Raw genomic sequence first — 20,196 nt, 5'->3', positions numbered from 1 at the left:
AATGTAAGTACAGAGGGCCTGGTGCAGCCCTTGCAGGCCCTGTGCTTGCTGCCTCGGTCTGTGAGTTCCAGTGAGCTTCGCTCATCCTGGTTTAGAGCGCCTTATTTCCTTTGTGTCCTCCATCCCCTCTGGTTGTTACACTCTTCCCGCCTCCTCTGTGAGGTTCCCCGAGCTCTGAGGAGAGGGGTTGGTGGAAACATCTCATTTAGAGCTGTGTGTCCCGAGGGCCTGTGTGATGTCTCACTGTGGGTCTAGCTTTTCCTGTCTGCTGCAAGAGGAAGCTTCTCAGAGATGAGCAAGGCACTGACCTCTGAGCACAGCAGCGTCGTCAGGAGTCTTTCTCTTAGATCAGTATTATTTGGTTTCACCATAGATCCCTGGTCCATGTACTCTTAGTTCTTGGTCACCTAGGCAGTGTGGGCTCAGGCTCCATCTGGTAGGGTGGCCTTAGGTCACAGCAGTCACTGCCGGTCACATGCTTTGTACCACCGTGTATCTGGCAGGCAGGACACCATTGTAGAAGGTTTGTGGCTGACTTGGTGTTTTGTTCTCTCTTGGTAGCTCCCACAGTATCTCCCCTACTAAAGATGCTGGCACACAGGTAAAGGTTCCGTGTAGGCACCAGCTCAACACTCATATTCAGTGAGTCGTGTTAGAGTCTTCGACGGAGGGCCTCACTGTCAGTTTGTGGGGAACAACCTATGGTCTGGGCATCCACCTAGGTTGTTTAGGGGTTCCTAGGGGACCCATTCGGCAAATAAGTGCTATTTTCTACGATGAAAATTTGTAGCTCTCATCAGATTCTTTTCCTTCCATTTTAAACTATTTGTTTGTATAGACAAAGTCTTGCGTGTATCAGGCTGGCCTTGAACTCACTGTACAGTCAGTCATGGTCAAGAACGTCTGACCCTAGTGCCTCCATCTCCCTGGACTACAGACGAGCATGATAATGCCAGGTTTATGTGATGTAAGGATAGGATCCAGCCCAAGACTCTGACTTTCTGTTGAATTAAGAACATCGAGACTAGCCATGGTGTGGCGGTGCATGTCTTTAATCCCAGCACTCGGGAGGCCGAGACAGGCAGACCTCTTTGTTTGGGGCTAGCCTAGTCTACAGAGCACGTTCCATTACAGCCACATTCTTTGTTTACACAGAGAAACAAACCCTGCCTTGAAAAACCAAAAGGGAGGTTGGGGATGTAGCTCAGTGGTAGAGGGCTTGCCTATCAAGCGCAAGGCCCTGGGTTTGGTCCTTAGCTCTGGGGAAAAAAAGAAAAAAAAGAAAAGAAAAACCAAAAGGGAAAAGCCCAAAAGCATAGCCAGTCTAGACGACATTGCACAAAGTAGGTATAACTTAGGTGTTACCCCTTTAAACACAAAGCAGATATTTTAAAGACCGTTCCTACCTTCTTACCTATAACTTCATTCTCTAATAAAAGTGGGGGCTGGAGAGATGTCTCAGCAGTGAAAGGCACAGGCTGCCCCTACCGAGGTTCTGGGTTTAGTTCACTCACATGGCAGCTCATAGCTCCCCAGTGCAGCTGCTGGCACTCTATGCATCTCATTTTGGTTATTTTATCAAAGAAACCTCTCAGAACATTGTATACATTATACAATTTTATATTTATGTTGTTAGGGTGAGAAAGGGAAGAAAATATTTACTTTTTCTCACTCGTATATTATTATTTTCCCTTAGCTTTGAAATAATTCACTTTAGCAAAGAAGTTTTCACTCAGGAAGAGGCCCTTTGAGAGAGGTCCAGGACCCCATGACTTTCTATAAAGGGTTGACTTTGTAAGATTCGTTATGAGGCAGCGAACTACACTTAAAACTAACGTGGGGGCTGGGGATTTAGCTCAGTGGTAGAGCGCTTACCTAGGAAGCGGAAGGCCCTGGGTTCGGTCCCCAGCTCCGAAAAAAAGAACCAAAAAAAAAAAAAAAAAAAAAAAAAAAAACTAACGTGGCCTGGCATGTGCAGGAGCCGGGGCTCGGTCTCAGGGCCTCAGGAAGAGAAGAGGAGATACAGAAAAGGGAGTGGTCTTGAAGTTATGATTGTCCTTGCAGATGGCTGGCTGCCGTTGTAGAACTTGACCTTGTCAAGGAGCACGCCATAGCTATTTGACTCCTGTGCGTTCCTATCTTGGATGCTCAGTGGCAACTGTAAAGTTAAACTGCAGGTCCACCTTCCTTGAAATTACTCAAAACCTGTGAGGTAACCACCGGAAACCGGACTCAGCCCCACCCCCTGTGAGTCAAGCCCAGCAGAAACTGACCCCTCTTTACTTAATGCAGAGAGCCCCATCCCCTGTTCACCATGGTTAGACACAGTCCCTGGTAGGCTTTCAGCCTGACAAACAGTTCAACTCCACAGGAATTTTTTAAAAAAACATTCTATTGATTCTTGGTAAGTTTTACATCATAAACCTTGTTCATTTCCCTGTCCCCTCATATATGCCCTTCAGTCTGAAACGAAGCGAAGCACAGAAAATACCTCATCATGGCAGCATCATCTCATCACAACGGATCCCTCTGCCCACACATCTTCCCTTGCAATTTTTACATGTCTTTGCCTTTTGTCTGACGCGTCACTTTAATTTTTCAAGGACTTTTAAAGTTCCCTTAGATTGGCATATTTCAGGACTCTGGTATAGTGCATGTTTCATATGCATGAGGTCCTTGGGTTTGCTCTCCTGAACCACATGTGCACATGTACATGCACAAACACACATATGTGTGTGCACGCACACACACAAACATTCACACAAAATTTATAAAAAAGTGATCATGTTTTTCATATTATACATGGAAAGGACCCTTTTTATATAGTAGCTTTGCTTAGGTCGTAATCATACTTTGGGTTATAAATGTGTGAGTTTATTAAGTATGTAACAAGTCAAAGTAAAAGACTAAATATCAGAGATAGATGGGTGGAGAGAGGAATAGACAACAGAACATCTTAAATTGGGTGTAGAAACCAGTTGAGAAACTCAGTTGAGACGAGTGGCTGGGATTTGCCAGTACTGGCAGACCAGTGGGTTACGTTCCCTTGGGTCAGGCTTCCGAGGAAAACAAATGATAACAGAGAAAGACAACACCATCCAACCAGGCACTCAAAGAAGCATCCGCAGAAAATGACAGGGGAAGCTGAGGCAGTCAAGTCCTGACTGAGCTTTCTCTCTGTTGACGAACTTGCAGCCTCCCCTTCATCATGGGATGAGTCATAGCAGTGTTTACGCCTGGACTGTCTTATCCCTGTCAGTTAGGGAGCAGTTCATCTCTGGACAATGGCACTTAAGGACTGGAAACACATGTTTGGGGTTGAAATGGGGTTGGGGATAGCACAACCCTGCTTCTCGGTGGGTGCACACAGCACCTGATAACTCGCCAGTCACTAAGGTTTGTGTTGCTCAGGATTGAACCCAGGGTTTTTACGTGTAGACACTGGTTCTGTTTAGGCTTTCTGCAGTTGACTGAAAGGAGATCCAAGATGGAATAGTGAGTGAGTGAGTGAGTGAGTGGGTGGGTGAGTGAGTGAGTGAGTGAGTGAGTGGGTGAGTGGGTGAGTGAGTGGGTGAGTGAGTGAGTGGGTGAGTGAGTGGGTGAGTGGGTGAGTGGTTGGGTGGGTGAGTGGGTGAGTGAGTGAGTGAGTGGGTGAGTGAGTGGGTGAGTGAGTGGGTGAGTGAGTGAGTGAGTGAGTGGGTGAGTGAGTGGGTGAGTGAGTGAGTGGGTGAGTGAGTGGGTGAGTGGGTGAGTGAGTGGGTGAGTGGGTGAGTGAGTGGGTGGGTGAGTGGGTGGGTGGGTGAGTGGGTGAGTGAGTGGGTGGGTGAGTGAGTGAGTGAGTGGGTGGGTGGGTGAGTGAGTGATAGGTGAGTGAGTGGGTGAGTGAGTGGGTGGATGAGTGAATGAGTGAGTGAGTGAGTGAGTGAGTGGGTGAGTGAGTGAGTGAGTGGGTGGGTGAGTGAGTGAGTGAGTGAGTGAGTGAGTGGGTGAGTGAGTGGGTGAGTGGGTGAGTGAGTGAGTGAGTGGGTGGGTGAGTGAGTGAGTGGGTGAGTGAGTGAGTGAGTGGGTGAGTGGGTGAGTGAGTGAGTGACTGAGTGAGTGAGTGGGTGAGTGGGTGAGTGAGTGGGTGGGTGAGTGAGTGAGTGACTGAGTGAGTGAGTGGGTGAGTGGGTGAGTGAGTGGGTGGGTGAATGAGTGGGTGAGTGGGTGGGTGAGTGGGTGGGTGAGTGAGTGAGTGGGTGGGTGGGTGGATGAGTGAGTGAGTGAGTGGGTGGGTGGGTGAGTGAGTGGGTGGGTGAGTGAGTGGGTGGGTGAGTGGGTGGGTGGGTGAGTGAGTGAGTGAGTGGGTGAGTGAGTGAGTGAGTGAGTGAGTGGGTGAGTGAGTGGGTGGGTGAGTGAGTGAGTGAGTGAGTGGGTGAGTGGGTGAGTGAGTGAGTGAGTGAGTGACTGAGTGAGTGAGTGGGTGGGTGAGTGAGTGAGTGAGTGAGTGGGTGAGTGGGTGAGTGAGTGGGTGGGTGAGTGGGTGAGTGAGTGGGTGGGTGAGTGGGTGAGTGGGTGGGTGGGTGGATGAGTGAGTGAGTGAGTGGGTGGGTGGGTGAGTGGGTGGGTGGGTGAGTGAGTGAGTGAGTGGGTGAGTGAGTGAGTGAGTGAGTGAGTGGGTGAGTGAGTGGGTGGGTGAGTGAGTGGGTGGGTGAGTGAGTGAGTGGGTGAGTGGGTGAGTGAGTGAGTGAGTGAGTGACTGAGTGAGTGAGTGGGTGGGTGAGTGAGTGAGTGGGTGAGTGGGTGAGTGAGTGGGTGAGTGGGTGGGTGGGTGAGTGAGTGAGTGAGTGGGTGGGTGGGTGGGTGAGTGAGTGAGTGAGTGAGTGGGTGGGTGAGTGAGTGGGTGGGTGAGTGAGTGAGTGAGTGGGTGGGTGAGTGAGTGAGTGGGTGGGTGAGTGAGTGGGTGGGTGGGTGAGTGGGTGAGTGAGTGGGTGGGTGAGTGAGTGGGTGAGTGGGTGAGTGGGTGAGTGAGTGGGTGGGTGAGTGAGTGAGTGAGTGGGTGGGTGGGTGAGTGAGTGAGTGAGTGAGTGGGTGGGTGGGTGAGTGAGTGGGTGGGTGAGTGAGTGGGTGGGTGGGTGAGTGGGTGAGTGAGTGGGTGGGTGGGTGAGTGAGTGAGTGAGTGAGTGGGTGAGTGAGTGGGTGAGTGAGTGGGTGGGTGAGTGGGTGGGTGGGTGAGTGGGTGAGTGAGTGGGTGGGTGAGTGAGTGAGTGAGTGGGTGGGTGGGTGAGTGAGTGATAGGTGAGTGAGTGGGTGAGTGAGTGGGTGGATGAGTGAATGAGTGAGTGAGTGAGTGAGTGAGTGGGTGAGTGAGTGAGTGGGTGGGTGGGTGAGTGAGTGAGTGAGTGAGTGAGTGGGTGAGTGAGTGGGTGAGTGGGTGAGTGAGTGAGTGAGTGGGTGGGTGAGTGAGTGAGTGGGTGAGTGAGTGAGTGGGTGAGTGGGTGAGTGAGTGAGTGACTGAGTGAGTGAGTGGGTGAGTGGGTGAGTGAGTGGGTGGGTGAGTGAGTGAGTGACTGAGTGAGTGAGTGGGTGAGTGGGTGAGTGAGTGGGTGGGTGAGTGAGTGGGTGAGTGGGTGGGTGAGTGGGTGGGTGAGTGAGTGGGTGGGTGAGTGAGTGAGTGAGTGAGTGAGTGGGTGGATGAGTGAGTGGGTGGGTGAGTGGGTGAGTGGGTGGGTGGGTGGATGAGTGAGTGAGTGAGTGGGTGGGTGGGTGAGTGAGTGGGTGGGTGAGTGAGTGGGTGGGTGAGTGGGTGGGTGGGTGAGTGAGTGAGTGGGTGAGTGAGTGAGTGAGTGAGTGGGTGAGTGAGTGGGTGGGTGAGTGAGTGAGTGAGTGAGTGGGTGAGTGGGTGAGTGAGTGAGTGAGTGAGTGACTGAGTGAGTGAGTGGGTGGGTGAGTGAGTGAGTGAGTGAGTGGGTGAGTGGGTGAGTGAGTGGGTGGGTGAGTGGGTGAGTGAGTGGGTGGGTGAGTGGGTGAGTGGGTGGGTGGGTGGATGAGTGAGTGAGTGAGTGGGTGGGTGGGTGAGTGGGTGGGTGGGTGAGTGAGTGGGTGGGTGAGTGGGTGGGTGAGTGAGTGAGTGGGTGAGTGAGTGAGTGAGTGGGTGAGTGAGTGGGTGGGTGAGTGAGTGAGTGAGTGAGTGGGTGAGTGGGTGAGTGAGTGAGTGAGTGAGTGACTGAGTGAGTGAGTGGGTGGGTGAGTGAGTGAGTGGGTGAGTGGGTGAGTGAGTGGGTGAGTGGGTGGGTGGGTGAGTGAGTGAGTGGGTGGGTGGGTGGGTGAGTGAGTGAGTGAGTGAGTGAGTGGGTGGGTGAGTGAGTGGGTGGGTGAGTGAGTGAGTGAGTGGGTGGGTGAGTGAGTGAGTGGGTGGGTGAGTGAGTGGGTGGGTGGGTGAGTGGGTGAGTGAGTGGGTGGGTGAGTGAGTGGGTGAGTGGGTGAGTGGGTGAGTGAGTGGGTGGGTGAGTGAGTGAGTGAGTGGGTGGGTGGGTGAGTGAGTGAGTGAGTGAGTGGGTGGGTGGGTGAGTGAGTGAGTGAGTGGGTGAGTGAGTGGGTGGGTGAGTGAGTGGGTGCGTGGGTGAGTGGGTGAGTGAGTGGGTGGGTGAGTGAGTGGGTGAGTGGGTGAGTGGGTGAGTGAGTGGGTGGGTGAGTGAGTGAGTGGGTGGGTGAGTGAGTGAGTGAGTGAGTGGGTGGGTGGGTGAGTGAGTGGGTGGGTGAGTGAGTGGGTGGGTGGGTGATTGGGTGAGTGAGTGGGTGGGTGAGTGAGTGGGTGAGTGGGTGAGTGGGTGAGTGAGTGGGTGGGTGAGTGAGTGAGTGGGTGGGTGAGTGAGTGGGTGGGTGAGTGAGTGAGTGGGTGGGTGAGTGAGTGGGTGGGTGGGTGAGTGAGTGGGTGGGTGGGTGAGTGGGTGAGTGAGTGGGTGGGTGAGTGAGTGGGTGAGTGGGTGAGTGGGTGAGTGAGTGGGTGGGTGAGTGAGTGAGTGGGTGGGTGAGTGAGTGGGTGAGTGGGTGAGTGAGTGGGTGGGTGAGTGAGTGAGTGGGTGGGTGGGTGAGTGAGTGAGTGAGTGAGTGGGTGAGTGAGTGAGTGAGTGGGTGGGTGGGTGAGTGAGTGAGTGGGTGGGTGGGTGGGTGAGTGAGTGAGTGAGTGAGTGGGTGGGTGGGTGAGTGAGTGAGTGGGTGAGTGAGTGAGTGGGTGGGTGAGTGAGTGGGTGGGTGAGTGAGTGAGTGAGTGGGTGGGTGAGTGAGTGGGTGGGTGGGTGGGTGAGTGAGTGAGTGAGTGGGTGAGTGAGTGAGTGGGTGGGTGAGTGAGTGGGTGGGTGAGTGAGTGAGTGAGTGGGTGAGTGAGTGGGCGAGTGAGTGAGTGAGTGGGTGAGTGAGTGAGTGGGTGGGTGAGTGAGTGATAGGTGAGTGGGTGGGTGGATGAGTGGGGCAGGTGAGTGGGTGGGTGAATGGGTGAGTGAGTGAGTGAGTGGGTGAGTGAGTGAGTGGGTGGGTGAGTGGGTGAGTGAGTGAGTGGGTGGGTGAGTGGGTGAGTGAGTGGGTGAGTGAGTGGGCGAGTGAGTGAGTGGGTGGGCGAGTGAGTGAGTGGGTGAGTGAGTGAGTGAGTGGGTGGGTGGGTGAGTGAGTGAGTGAGTGGGCGAGTGAGTGAGTGGGTGGGCGAGTGAGTGAGTGGGTGAGTGAGTGAGTGAGTGGGTGGGTGGGTGAGTGAGTGGGTGGGTGAGTGAGTGAGTGAGTGAGTGGGTGGGTGGGTGAGTGGGTGAGTGAGTGAGTGGGTGAGTGAGTGGGTGAGTGGGTGGGTGGGTGAGTGGGTGGGTGGGTGAGTGAGTGAGTGGGTGAGTGAGTGAGTGGGTGGGTGGGTGGGTGAGTGAGTGGGTGGGTGGGTGAGTGGGTGAGTGAGTGAGTGAGTGGGTGAGTGAGTGGGGAGATGAGTGAGTGATAGGTGAGTGGGTGGGTGGATGAGTGGGTGGGTGAGTGAGTGGGTGAGTGAGTGGGCGAGTGAGTGAGTGAGTGGGTGAGTGAGTGAGTGGGTGGGTGAGTGAGTGATAGGTGAGTGGGTGGGTGGATGAGTGGGGCAGGTGAGTGGGTGGGTGAATGGGTGAGTGAGTGAATGGGTGGGAGGGTGGATGAGTGGGTGGATGAGTGAAGGAGTCAGTGAATGAGTGGGTGAGTGAGTGGGTGAGTAGGTGGGTGGGTGAGTGGGTGGGTGAGTGAGTGAATGGGTGGGTGGGTGGGTGAGTGGGTGGGTGAGTGAGTGAATGGGTGGGTGAGTGGGTGGGTGGGTGAGTGAGTGAGTGAGTGGGTGGGTGAGTGGCTGAGTGGGTGGGTGAATGGGTGGGAGGGTGGATGAGTGAATGAGTGAGTGAGTGAGTGGGTGAGTGAGTGGGTGAGTGGGTGAGTGAGTGGGTGAGTGGGTGAGTGAGTGAGTGAGTGAGTGGGTGAGTGAGTGGGTGGGTGAGTGAGTGGGTAGATGAGTGAGTGATAGGTGAGTGGGTGGGTGGATGAGTGGGTGGGTGAGTGAGTGGGTGGGTGGGTGAGTGGGTGGGTGGGTGAGTGGGTGGGTGAGTGAGTGGGTGAGTGAGTGAGTGAGTGAGTGGGTGAGTGAGTGAGTGGGTGAGTGGGTGAGTGAGTGAGTGAGTGGGTGGGTGAGTGAGTGGGTGAGTGAGTGAGTGGGTGAGTGGGTGGGTGGGTGAGTGAGTGAGTGGGTGAGTGGGTGAGTGGGTGGGTGGGTGAGTGGGTGAGTGAGTGAGTGGGTGGGTGGGTGAGTGGGTGAGTGAGTGAGTGGGTGAGTGAGTGAGTGGGTGGGTGGGTGAGTGAGTGGGTGAGTGGGTGGGTGGGTGAGTGAGTGAGTGGGTGAGTGAGTGAGTGGGTGAGTGAGTGAGTGGGTGGGTGGGTGAGTGAGTGGGTGAGTGGGTGGGTGGGTGAGTGGGTGGGTGAGTGGGTGAGTGGGTGAGTGAGTGAGTGGGTGAGTGAGTGAGTGGGTGGGTGGGTGAGTGAGTGGGTGAGTGGGTGGGTGGGTGAGTGAGTGAGTGGGTGAGTGAGTGAGTGGGTGGGTGGGTGAGTGGGTGAGTGAGTGGGTGAGTGGGTGGGTGAGTGAGTGAGTGGGTGAGTGAGTGAGTGGGTGGGTGAGTGAGTGAGTGAGTGAGTGAGTGAGTGGGTGAGTGAGTGAGTGAGTGAGTGGGTGGGTGAGTGAGTGAGTGAGTGAGTGAGTGAGTGGGTGAGTGAGTGGGTGAGTGGGTGGGTGAGTGAGTGAGTGGGTGAGTGAGTGAGTGGGTGGGTGAGTGAGTGAGTGAGTGAGTGAGTGGGTGAGTGGGTGAGTGAGTGAGTGAGTGGGTGGGTGAGTGAGTGAGTGGGTGAGTGAGTGAGTGAGTGGGTGAGTGGGTGAGTGAGTGAGTGAGTGAGTGGGTGAGTGAGTGAGTGAGTGGGTGAGTGGGTGGGTGAGTGAGTGGGTGAGTGGGTGAGTGAGTGAGTGAGTGGGTGGGTGAGTGAGTGAGTGAGTGGGTGAGTGGGTGGGTGAGTGAGTGGGTGAGTGGGTGAGTGAGTGGGTGGGTGAGTGAGTGAGTGAGTGGGTGGGTGGGTGGATGAGTGAGTGAGTGAGTGGGTGATAGGTGAGTGAGTGATAGGTGAGTGGGTGGGTGGATGAGTGGGGCAGGTGAGTGGGTGGGTGAGTGGGTGAGTGAGTGAGTGAGTGAGTGGGTGAGTGAGTGGGTGGGTGGGTGAGTGGGTGAGTGAGTGGGTGGGTGGGTGAGTGGGTGAGTGGGTGGGTGGGTGAGTGAGTGAGTGGGTGAGTGAGTGGGTGGATGAGTGAATGAGTGAGTGAGTGAGTGGGTGAGTGAGTGGGTGAGTGGGTGAGTGAGTGAGTGAGTGGGTGAGTGAGTGAGTGGGTGAGTGAGTGAGTGAGTGGGTGGGTGAGTGAGTGGGTAGATGAGTGAGTGATAGGTGAGTGGGTGGGTGGATGAGTGGGTGGGTGAGTGGGTGGGTGAGTGAGTGAGTGGGTGAGTGAGTGGGTGAGTGAGTGGGTGGGTGGATGAGTGGGTGGGTGAGTGAGTGAGTGGGTGAGTGGGTGGGTGAGTGAGTGAGTGGGTGAGTGAGTGGGTGAGTGAGTGGGTGGGTGAGTGGGTGAGTGAGTGGGAGGGTGGATGGGTGAGTGAGTGAGTGAGTGGGTGAGTGGGTGAATGAGTGAGTGAGTGGGTGAGTGAGTGGGGAGATGAGTGAGTGATAGGTGAGTGGGTGGGTGGATGAGTGGGTGGGTGAGTGAGTGGGTGAGTGAGTGGGCGAGTGAGTGAGTGAGTGGGTGAGTGAGTGAGTGGGTGGGTGAGTGAGTGATAGGTGAGTGGGTGGGTGGATGAGTGGGGCAGGTGAGTGGGTGGGTGAATGGGTGAGTGAGTGAATGGGTGGGAGGGTGGATGAGTGGGTGGATGAGTGAAGGAGTCAGTGAATGAGTGGGTGAGTGAGTGGGTGAGTAGGTGGGTGGGTGAGTGGGTGGGTGAGTGAGTGAATGGGTGGGTGGGTGGGTGAGTGGGTGGGTGAGTGAGTGAATGGGTGGGTGAGTGGGTGGGTGGGTGAGTGAGTGAGTGAGTGGGTGGGTGAGTGGCTGAGTGGGTGGGTGAATGGGTGGGAGGGTGGATGAGTGAATGAGTGAGTGAGTGAGTGGGTGAGTGAGTGGGTGAGTGGGTGAGTGAGTGGGTGAGTGGGTGAGTGAGTGAGTGAGTGAGTGGGTGAGTGAGTGGGTGGGTGAGTGAGTGGGTAGATGAGTGAGTGATAGGTGAGTGGGTGGGTGGATGAGTGGGTGGGTGAGTGAGTGGGTGGGTGGGTGAGTGGGTGGGTGGGTGAGTGGGTGGGTGAGTGAGTGGGTGAGTGAGTGAGTGAGTGAGTGGGTGAGTGAGTGAGTGGGTGAGTGGGTGAGTGAGTGAGTGAGTGGGTGGGTGAGTGAGTGGGTGAGTGAGTGAGTGGGTGAGTGGGTGGGTGGGTGAGTGAGTGAGTGGGTGAGTGGGTGAGTGGGTGGGTGGGTGAGTGGGTGAGTGAGTGAGTGGGTGGGTGGGTGAGTGGGTGAGTGAGTGAGTGGGTGAGTGAGTGAGTGGGTGGGTGGGTGAGTGAGTGGGTGAGTGGGTGGGTGGGTGAGTGAGTGAGTGGGTGAGTGAGTGAGTGGGTGAGTGAGTGAGTGGGTGGGTGGGTGAGTGAGTGGGTGAGTGGGTGGGTGGGTGAGTGGGTGGGTGAGTGGGTGAGTGGGTGAGTGAGTGAGTGGGTGAGTGAGTGAGTGGGTGGGTGGGTGAGTGAGTGGGTGAGTGGGTGGGTGGGTGAGTGAGTGAGTGGGTGAGTGAGTGAGTGGGTGGGTGGGTGAGTGGGTGAGTGAGTGGGTGAGTGGGTGGGTGAGTGAGTGAGTGGGTGAGTGAGTGAGTGGGTGGGTGAGTGAGTGAGTGAGTGAGTGGGTGAGTGAGTGAGTGAGTGAGTGGGTGGGTGAGTGAGTGAGTGAGTGAGTGAGTGAGTGAGTGGGTGAGTGAGTGGGTGAGTGGGTGGGTGAGTGAGTGAGTGGGTGAGTGAGTGAGTGGGTGGGTGAGTGAGTGAGTGAGTGAGTGAGTGGGTGAGTGGGTGAGTGAGTGAGTGAGTGGGTGGGTGAGTGAGTGAGTGGGTGAGTGAGTGAGTGAGTGGGTGAGTGGGTGAGTGAGTGAGTGAGTGAGTGGGTGAGTGAGTGAGTGAGTGGGTGAGTGGGTGGGTGAGTGAGTGGGTGAGTGGGTGAGTGAGTGAGTGAGTGGGTGGGTGAGTGAGTGAGTGAGTGGGTGAGTGGGTGGGTGAGTGAGTGGGTGAGTGGGTGAGTGAGTGGGTGGGTGAGTGAGTGAGTGAGTGGGTGGGTGGGTGGATGAGTGAGTGAGTGAGTGGGTGATAGGTGAGTGAGTGATAGGTGAGTGGGTGGGTGGATGAGTGGGGCAGGTGAGTGGGTGGGTGAGTGGGTGAGTGAGTGAGTGAGTGAGTGGGTGAGTGAGTGGGTGGGTGGGTGAGTGGGTGAGTGAGTGGGTGGGTGGGTGAGTGGGTGAGTGGGTGGGTGGGTGAGTGAGTGAGTGGGTGAGTGAGTGGGTGGATGAGTGAATGAGTGAGTGAGTGAGTGGGTGAGTGAGTGGGTGAGTGGGTGAGTGAGTGAGTGAGTGGGTGAGTGAGTGAGTGGGTGAGTGAGTGAGTGAGTGGGTGGGTGAGTGAGTGGGTAGATGAGTGAGTGATAGGTGAGTGGGTGGGTGGATGAGTGGGTGGGTGAGTGGGTGGGTGAGTGAGTGAGTGGGTGAGTGAGTGGGTGAGTGAGTGGGTGGGTGGATGAGTGGGTGGGTGAGTGAGTGAGTGGGTGAGTGGGTGGGTGAGTGAGTGAGTGGGTGAGTGAGTGGGTGAGTGAGTGGGTGGGTGAGTGGGTGAGTGAGTGGGAGGGTGGATGGGTGAGTGAGTGAGTGAGTGGGTGAGTGGGTGAATGAGTGGGTGAGTGGGTGGGTGAGTGAGTGAGTGGGTAAGTGAGTGGGTGGGTGGGTGAGTGAGTGGGTGAGTGAGTGGGTGGGTGAGTGAGTGAGTGAGTGGGTGAGTGGGTGGGTGAGTGAGTGGGTGGGTGAGTGAGTGAGTGAGTGGGTGAGTGAGTGGGTGAGTGAGTGGGTGGGTGAGTGGGTGGGTGAGTGAGTGGGTGGGTGAGTGGGTGGGTGAGTGAGTGGGTGAGTGAGTGGGTGAGTGAGTGGGTGGGTGAGTGGGTGGGTGAGTGAGTGGGTGGGTGAGTGGGTGGGTGAGTGAGTGAGTGAGTGGGTGAGTGGGTGAGTGAGTGGGTGAGTGAGTGGGTGGGTGAGTGGGTGGGTGAGTGGGTGAGTGAGTGGGTGAGTGGGTGGGTGAGTGGGTGAGTGAGTGGGTGGGTGAGTGAGTGGGTGAGTGAGTGGGTGAGTGAGTGGGTGGGTGGGTGGGTGAGTGAGTGAGGGACGAGTGGGTAGGGGGTGAGTGAGTTGGTGAGTGGGCGGGTGAGTGGGTGGGAGAATGGGTGAGTAGCAGGTTTTCTGCCTATGCCTCTTGTGTGCGTGGTGCATGCAGAGGTGGCAGAAAGCATCCGATTCCTGGAGCTGGAGTTACAGACGGCTGCGAGCTGCTGCCATGTGGTTGCTGGGAATTGAATCCAGGTCCTCTGGAAAGCAGCCTCTGCTCTTAATCATTGAGCCATCTCTCCAGCCCCTTGATTTAAAAAAAAAAAAAAATTTCCATACTATATTTTATTGTAAAAAATTTCAGATGCATGGAATAGTTGTGCTGTAACTAATATATTCCTACCATGTATGTGACTGTAGTTGCTGTTTTATTATTTTCTAATTACTATCTTCCCATCTGTCTGTTCACCCAACAACACTTTTTACCACTTTCTTATATTTTAAAGATAGTGTGCAGACACCATTACATTTCTCCTCTGAAATCTTCCCCTCCTATTCCTCTCCCCAACCCCATTCCATCATTTACTTAATGAATGATTTCATTTGTAGTGCTGTGGGCTCTTCCCACGGTAGGCAAGCACATTACTGCTGAGCTGTGTGCCCGCCTGGCATATGTTTTGTAACCGTATCTCTTTATGATTCTAAAGGTAAAATTTATAGGCAGTAAAGCCCTCACATCTCTTTTGTTTGTTTTGCTTTTCAAGACAGGGTTTCACTGTGAAACCCTGGCTGCCAGGAGCTCACTCTGTAGACCTGCCTGGCCAACCAGATCAACTGCCTCTGTCTTCCAAGTACTGGGATTAAAGGTATATGTACCACCATGCTCAGCTAAGGGCTCAAGCCTTAGATGTGTCTTGGAAAAGGGATATGTTGGATATACCCTTACATTTATAAGACACAGAACATTTCATACCTTAGAAACTTGCACAGTTGTGTTGTTAAGGGAAAACTTACCTCAGCATGTTTTGAGGTTCAAGTATATTGTATTTATCAGTACACCAGTATCTATTAAGAATGTAGTCCATGACCCACATCCTAAAACATGGATAATACCACACTGTATATATGTTGTCTATACATAAAAACCTATCACAAATTAGGGGAGAGTAAGAGATCAATAATAACAGTTACAGAATAGTTAATGTACCATATTAAAATTGTCAGCTGTTACTTTTTACTTTTGTGCCAGTATTAAGCAAAATAGTTACTGAACAAGGCTGGAGAGATGGCTCAGTGGTTAAGAGCACCGACTGCTCTTCCAGGGGTCCTGAGTTCATTCCCAGCAACCACCTGGTGGCTCACAACCATCTGTAATGGGATCTGATGCTCTCTTCTGGTGTGTCTGAAGACAGCGACAGTGTACTCACATACATGAAATAAATAAATTTAAAAATCATTACTGAATAAAACAGCTGCAGTCCTGCAATGGTTGATTAGTCAGTCAAATGTAGGTGACTAATGTATGTATTACATATACACTATTATATATGCTACACATGTAATGAACATACTGACTAGAAGTGCAGCCTCTGTCCCTGGCAAGAGGGAGGGATGGTAGGAGATGCTGTCATGTGCTACTCTAAGAGCATATGACTTACTAATTTTTGGAGTTTTCAATACTTGGGGGTTGCAGGAAACTGAAACCTCAGAAAACAAAACCAGGTAGAGGAGGACTTTGTAGTCCTCTGTTCGTGGCGTTACTTGGTATTTGATTATAAGAACATATTGTAACTCAGTGGTCCATTTTCTGGGTGGTTGACTGTCCTGTAAATCAGTTCATACACCACATAGCCAGCTTTAGTGTACACGAATCCTGGCATGTTGGCGTACACTCTTAAACCTCCTACTTGGGAGGTAGAGACAGAGGCTCAAGAGCTTGAGCCCACAAGCGAGATGGTCCAAGCAGCTTAAAGCCCTCTGCTTGCTGAGGGCCTGGGTTTAAGTCCTAGCACCCGTGTGGCAACTCACACCCAGAATGCGGTTGTAAATACGGTTCCTGGGGATCTGATGCCTTCTTCTGACCTCTGCAGTCATGTGGCGTCCATGCATATATGTAAGCAAAACGCTTACAAATAAAATAAAATGGACCTTTTTAAAGACAGTATTAAATATGCCCAGGTTTTCCCTCCCTACGTATTATTCCCTAAGCAATAAGATATAAGAACTATTTACATGTGATGTACATCATCTTATGTCTGCTAAGGAGTCCAGAGACAGGCTGGAAAGTGTGCAAAGTGGCTGAGAGCATGTCTGCTCTTGATGTCAGCACTTGTGTTAGGCTGCTTACAACTAACTGCCTGTAACTTCAGCTCCAATGTCTACAGCGTCTGCACTCACGCGTGTCTTCTCTCTCTCTCTCTCTCTCTCTCTCTCTCTCTCTCTCTCTCTCTTTTTCTATCTCTCTCTGTCTTTCTTGGTTCCCCCCTCCCTTTTTCTCTCAGTCTTAAATAGTCTTTAAGGGCTGGATAGATGGCTCAGCAGTTAAGAGCACTGGCTGACCTTCCAGAGGTCCTGAGTTCAATTCCCAGTACTGACACAGTGTCTCAACGACCATCTATAGCTGTAGTCCCGTAGACTACATGTAGTCAGCCCCATGTAGACCTCTTCTGGGGTGCAGGTGTACATGCAGATAAAACATTCATGTGCACAAAATACATAAATCTTTTAAATCTCCAGAGACTATTTAAACATCTACACGAGAGGAAGTGCGCAGATTATATGCAAGCACAGTGCTATTTTATGAGAGACTTGGAACACCTATGCACTTGGTGGAACTCTGAACGAATCTCCCATGGAGACTAAGGGACAGCTTTGGTAGATTTGTGGACTCGTGGAGCTAGTGTTTTGCAGCTGCTCATTGGATTACGTTGGTAAGTAGGTCCAGTCCATGCTGAGTCTATAGTTCTTTCCTTGTGGGAGATAAGCTAGATCTCTAGAGAGGCACAGTGTCTTTTGGTCAAATCTAGACACAGATAATAATAAAAAGTAGAGTGGGATGCAGTGTATTCCAGGGAGCCTGAGCATGTCTGGAGAGATCTAAACTGTCATCAGCTCTTATGCCAACCAAGTGGTTTTTGTAATTTCTAGGTCCATTTAACTATTTTTTTTTTTTTAATGTGGGAGGTTTATTAGGAAGGGATCGGAGGCGGTCTCCAGGAGAGGGTGGAAGGAAGCGGGGGAGAGGGTGGGCCCATTTAACTATTTACTTTCATCTAAAACTCTAGAAATGTGCACGTTCGTTCGAACCGTAAGTTTTAGCAGAATTGTCATATGGCTTTACCTATGTACCTGCTAGCATTGCGGTGTGTTTCTTTTAAATGTTAGATTACATTAATGTTAATTTCCACTTGTTTTGTGGTGCTGGGAACTTTATTATTAAGCCTCTTGTGGCCTTTTGTGTTAACATTGAAACACCCTTTTGATAAATCCATAGAATTTCAGTTGCAACAATAGAAGAACAAACCATATAGCTCAGTGAAAAGCGAGAGGTAGTGCTTCCTGGGAAGTAGAGACAGCACAGGATTGTGGGTACTGCAGTATCACCCTTCCAGAGTATGCGTGTACCCAACCAGGTGGCCATTATTAATTTATTTCTCTGTAGTCAAGTCAACTTTTAGGCCCAAGTTACTTGAGTTTCGTCAAAGGTAGAATATGAGGGAATTACCAGAAAACAGGGAGGGGCAGGGCTTCTGTAGTGCAGTAAAGCGATGGCCACCAGCTGTGCTCACATTATTAGGCAGCAGTGGACCGTAACAGACACACCTGTTTTGACATCTGTTGAGTCAAAGTGAAACACCTGGACTACCCCTGGACCATGGCTTCCTCAATTGAAAACTGTACTTTTGTGTTGTTTTTCCAACATAGGGAACACACCTATGACTCTCTAGGTTTTAGTCTCTGGTAGAATGTGTTTGTGAGGGAAAATTATACTTAAATGTTTCAGAACCTGGCACATTTTACTTACATCATGATGTTGTTTTCTTCTCTGTTATCATAAATCATATTTTATAAGCTTAAACCTGAGACCTAATTTTTGAGATCCATATATTTTCCTCAGAGTTGATCTTGATGGTGGTCTCAGAGAGGTATATAGGTGAGCTGGGAGGCCAGTAGAGACAATTTAGGAGCAAAATAAAATGAGTGACTTTAGCTGGGTGTGGTGGCACACACTCATAGTCCCAGTGCCCAGGAGACAGAGGCAGGCAGATCTCTGTGAGTTCAAGGCAAGCCTAGTCTACAAAATGAGTTCCAGGACAGCGAGGTATCAGTCCCGGTAGCAGCTGGTTTGCATCTGCGCCGTTTGGCCAAGCCTGCTTATACTAGAGTGATATAGAGAGGGCAAGCTCACACTTGGGTGCTGTTATCAGGAGGGGAACTCTGAGTCCAGGCAGGAACAGCACTGCACTAACAGCACATAGATCTGACCTCTGTCCTGAAAGTTGACACCGCTGTCTCCCAAACCTATTCATTCCCAAAGACAGAGTAACAGAGAAGTAGCCCAGCTTCTACTCACAAGCACCGCAGAAATACAAGGTGCCCGTGCACACTTAACTCTCAGTGCTGGACTGCAACGTGTTCTTTGAAAATAGAATCTTTCATAGCCAGCCAGCCCAGGACATACCATATAAACTTAGTTTTTCTTTTTGATTTGTTTGTGTTCTGCTTTCTTTAAAAATGTTACTTGGCCAATTCCTTATATCTCTGTAGCACATTTAAGTTCACCTGTTTTGTTTTGTTTTGTTTCCTGGTAATCCCCTCATGCTTTGCACGAAGAGGGAAGAAAAGATGGTGTTACCATTTTGTAGATGAGAAATTGAGACACAGTTCCTTAGCTACATAATATTTTCTGATTTCCACTTAGCTTTTTGTAGAACTAATACATTTTCATATATTCTTACATTTTGTGGTCATTTGATCTATTTGAAGCTTAATACAAAATACTGTTATTCTTTTCTTTTTTAAAGATATATTTATTTATTATATATAAGTACACTGTAGCTGTCTTCAGACACACCAGAAGAGGGCATCAGATTCCATTGCAGATGGTTGTGAGCCACCATGTGGTTGCTGGGATTTGAACTCAGGACCTCTGGAGGAGCAGTCAGTGCTCTTAACCACTGAGCTATCTCTCCAGCCCTGAATTAGTCTTTTCAACCAAGTATTACCAGCTCAATTTAATACTGACAGAGGATAAAGGATGTGCCTAGAGGATAGTAGGTACAGAGTGGATGCTTCTTAAACCACTGAAGAAGTGACCAAGATGGCATTTCTTGGAGTCTTAACTACCAAGTCCAGGCACTCACAGCCGTATTCATGAACGCAGCCTTGCTGCTAGGAACACTGTCTGCTGAAACATTTGGGCTGTGTGCTTGTTCGGATTTTCTATCCACAGATTAAATGAAGAATCTCTTTGGTATAAACTCCCACTTCAGTGTGGGCGTTTGTAGCATTTTTCTTTGAGATTAGAGCAGCCACCTGACTTTAGTGATTATATTTTCGTTCTGTGAATTGTGTTTGGGTCTTTCAGTCTCTCTGGAATACATGCTGTTCTTCAGTGTTTGGCTGATGATTCTTTTGTGGAGCATGGAGAGCTAAGTTGTTGTCTCTCCTTAATCTCACTCATAGCTACATTTTTGCTTCCTGCACTTTTGATTTTGGATTGACCTTTACTTTAAGTCCTCTTGTGAGGAGAGCGCTCTCTGTGGGCTGCAGGCGTCTCCATCTCCCATCCTGTGCAGGCTTTGTCTTCTGCTGTGTGAGCACGAACTCTTGTTGATTTTTCAGGCCCCTCCTTCTAGGCTTGCATTGTGCGTGTGTGTGCGTGTGTGTGTGTGTGTGTGTGTGTGTGTGTGTGTGTGTGTGTGTGTGCGTGCGTGTGTGTGTGTGTGTGCGCGCGCGCGTCTTCTCCATTTATTTAAAAAAAGTTACCTAAAAATCCAAAAATTATTCATCCAACATTTCTAAGTGGTATGTTTCAGGAGATGTTAATAATTATGATTTCAGAAACTAATGAGTAGTTACTTTAACAAAGATAATATTATTAAACCTATTATTCTGAATGGATGGCTACACATATATAAAATGAATACCATGCTTTTTGTATAAATGCTTTTACTTTTAAGATGGGGTTATGTAGGGGTTGGGGATTTAGCTCAGTGGTAGAGCGCTTGCCTAGGAAGCGCAAGGCCCTGGGTTCGGTCCCCAGCTCCGGAAAAAAAAAAAAAAGATGGGGTTATGTAATTCCAGAATAGCCTTTCTATGTAACTCCTATCTACCTCTGTTCCCAACTGTGAGGATTACAGGCCTGTGCCACCACACCTGACTGATCTGTCTTATCTGTCTGTCTATCTGTCTATCTATTCATTTTTGAAGTTCTTCCCATTGCAAAATATTTTTCTGTTTTCACCTGGCAAGTATATGATAATTTTAATTAATAGAACGGCAGGATTCTGAATCAAAGCTAATTACCCCTCCAGGCACCATGCCCAGGAGAAGTGCAGAGAGGGCCCTCTGAACACATTACCACAAAAGGGAACCTGCAGCTCGCACCTTTTGTTCCAGCATTTAAAGATGGAATGATACTTAGTATAATCTTTTTCTTTTTTTTTTGAAGTCTCGTGGGTAAAGCTGTGACAGAGTAACTGAAGGCAGCAGTTATCTCCCTGACCCAGAACAACTGAGGAGAAATGGTAGCTGTAACTAAACAACTTGGTAGCGATTTGGATTCTGCTGTGCTCTCTAATTACTAAAGTCGATTTAGAAGCTGCAAAGAAGATAGAGAAAAGGAGAGACACAGGAAGAGGAAGCAGCTAACTGCAGTATAAGGAGGCGGATGCCTGCCACCCACGGGAGAGCTACAGAGTTTCCCACTCACTGTGGCTGAGTATAGGTGACGAAACTGACATCACTTTGGTTTAATTTGAATTGACTTGAGGGTGCTTGTCCTTACTTCTTTTGAAAGATAAAATTGGAGAGAACACAGTAGATTCTTGAATTATTTATCATTTCTGATCTCACAGTTATTTCCTAAAATGACTTGTAAGGCTCCTCCCAGGCTCTGACACTTCCGAGAGCTTTGTCTCACATTTACATATCTGTGCAGTAGAAGGAGCAGGAAGGACTACACCCCCAGGAAAGCGGGCATGAAAATGCCTAACCTGGGGCTGGGGAGGGGAAGTTTGACTACAGGTGCTTTCCTTACACAATGACTGACTAGGGATGCAAATCAAGATGAAATCTC

At 50.9% G+C, this 20,196-nt stretch overlaps 1 protein-coding gene across 5 annotated transcripts in view; it reads left to right on the top strand.

Moving 5' to 3' along the window:
* Commd1 (copper metabolism domain containing 1) overlaps nt 1–20,196 on the top strand; it is a 104,072-nt gene that overhangs the window by 46,863 nt on the left and 37,013 nt on the right. The window contains exon 3 of one of the 5 annotated variants that reach the window (XM_063272985.1): nt 19,570–19,937. The exons of the other annotated variants lie outside the window; for them this stretch is intronic. Within the exon in view, the coding sequence (XP_063129055.1) occupies nt 19,570–19,581 (12 nt within the window). The 3' untranslated portion in view covers nt 19,582–19,937. Of the gene's footprint in view, nt 1–19,569; nt 19,938–20,196 lie in introns of those variants that run through there. 5 annotated transcript variants of the gene reach the window in all.

The sequence above is a fragment of the Rattus norvegicus genome, chromosome 14 (genome assembly GCF_036323735.1).
Source record: "Rattus norvegicus strain BN/NHsdMcwi chromosome 14, GRCr8, whole genome shotgun sequence".
NCBI classification, from domain to species: Eukaryota; Metazoa; Chordata; class Mammalia; order Rodentia; family Muridae; genus Rattus; species Rattus norvegicus.
The sequence above is the reverse complement of the archived record's forward strand: the minus strand, read 5'-3'. Positions and strand labels throughout refer to the sequence as shown.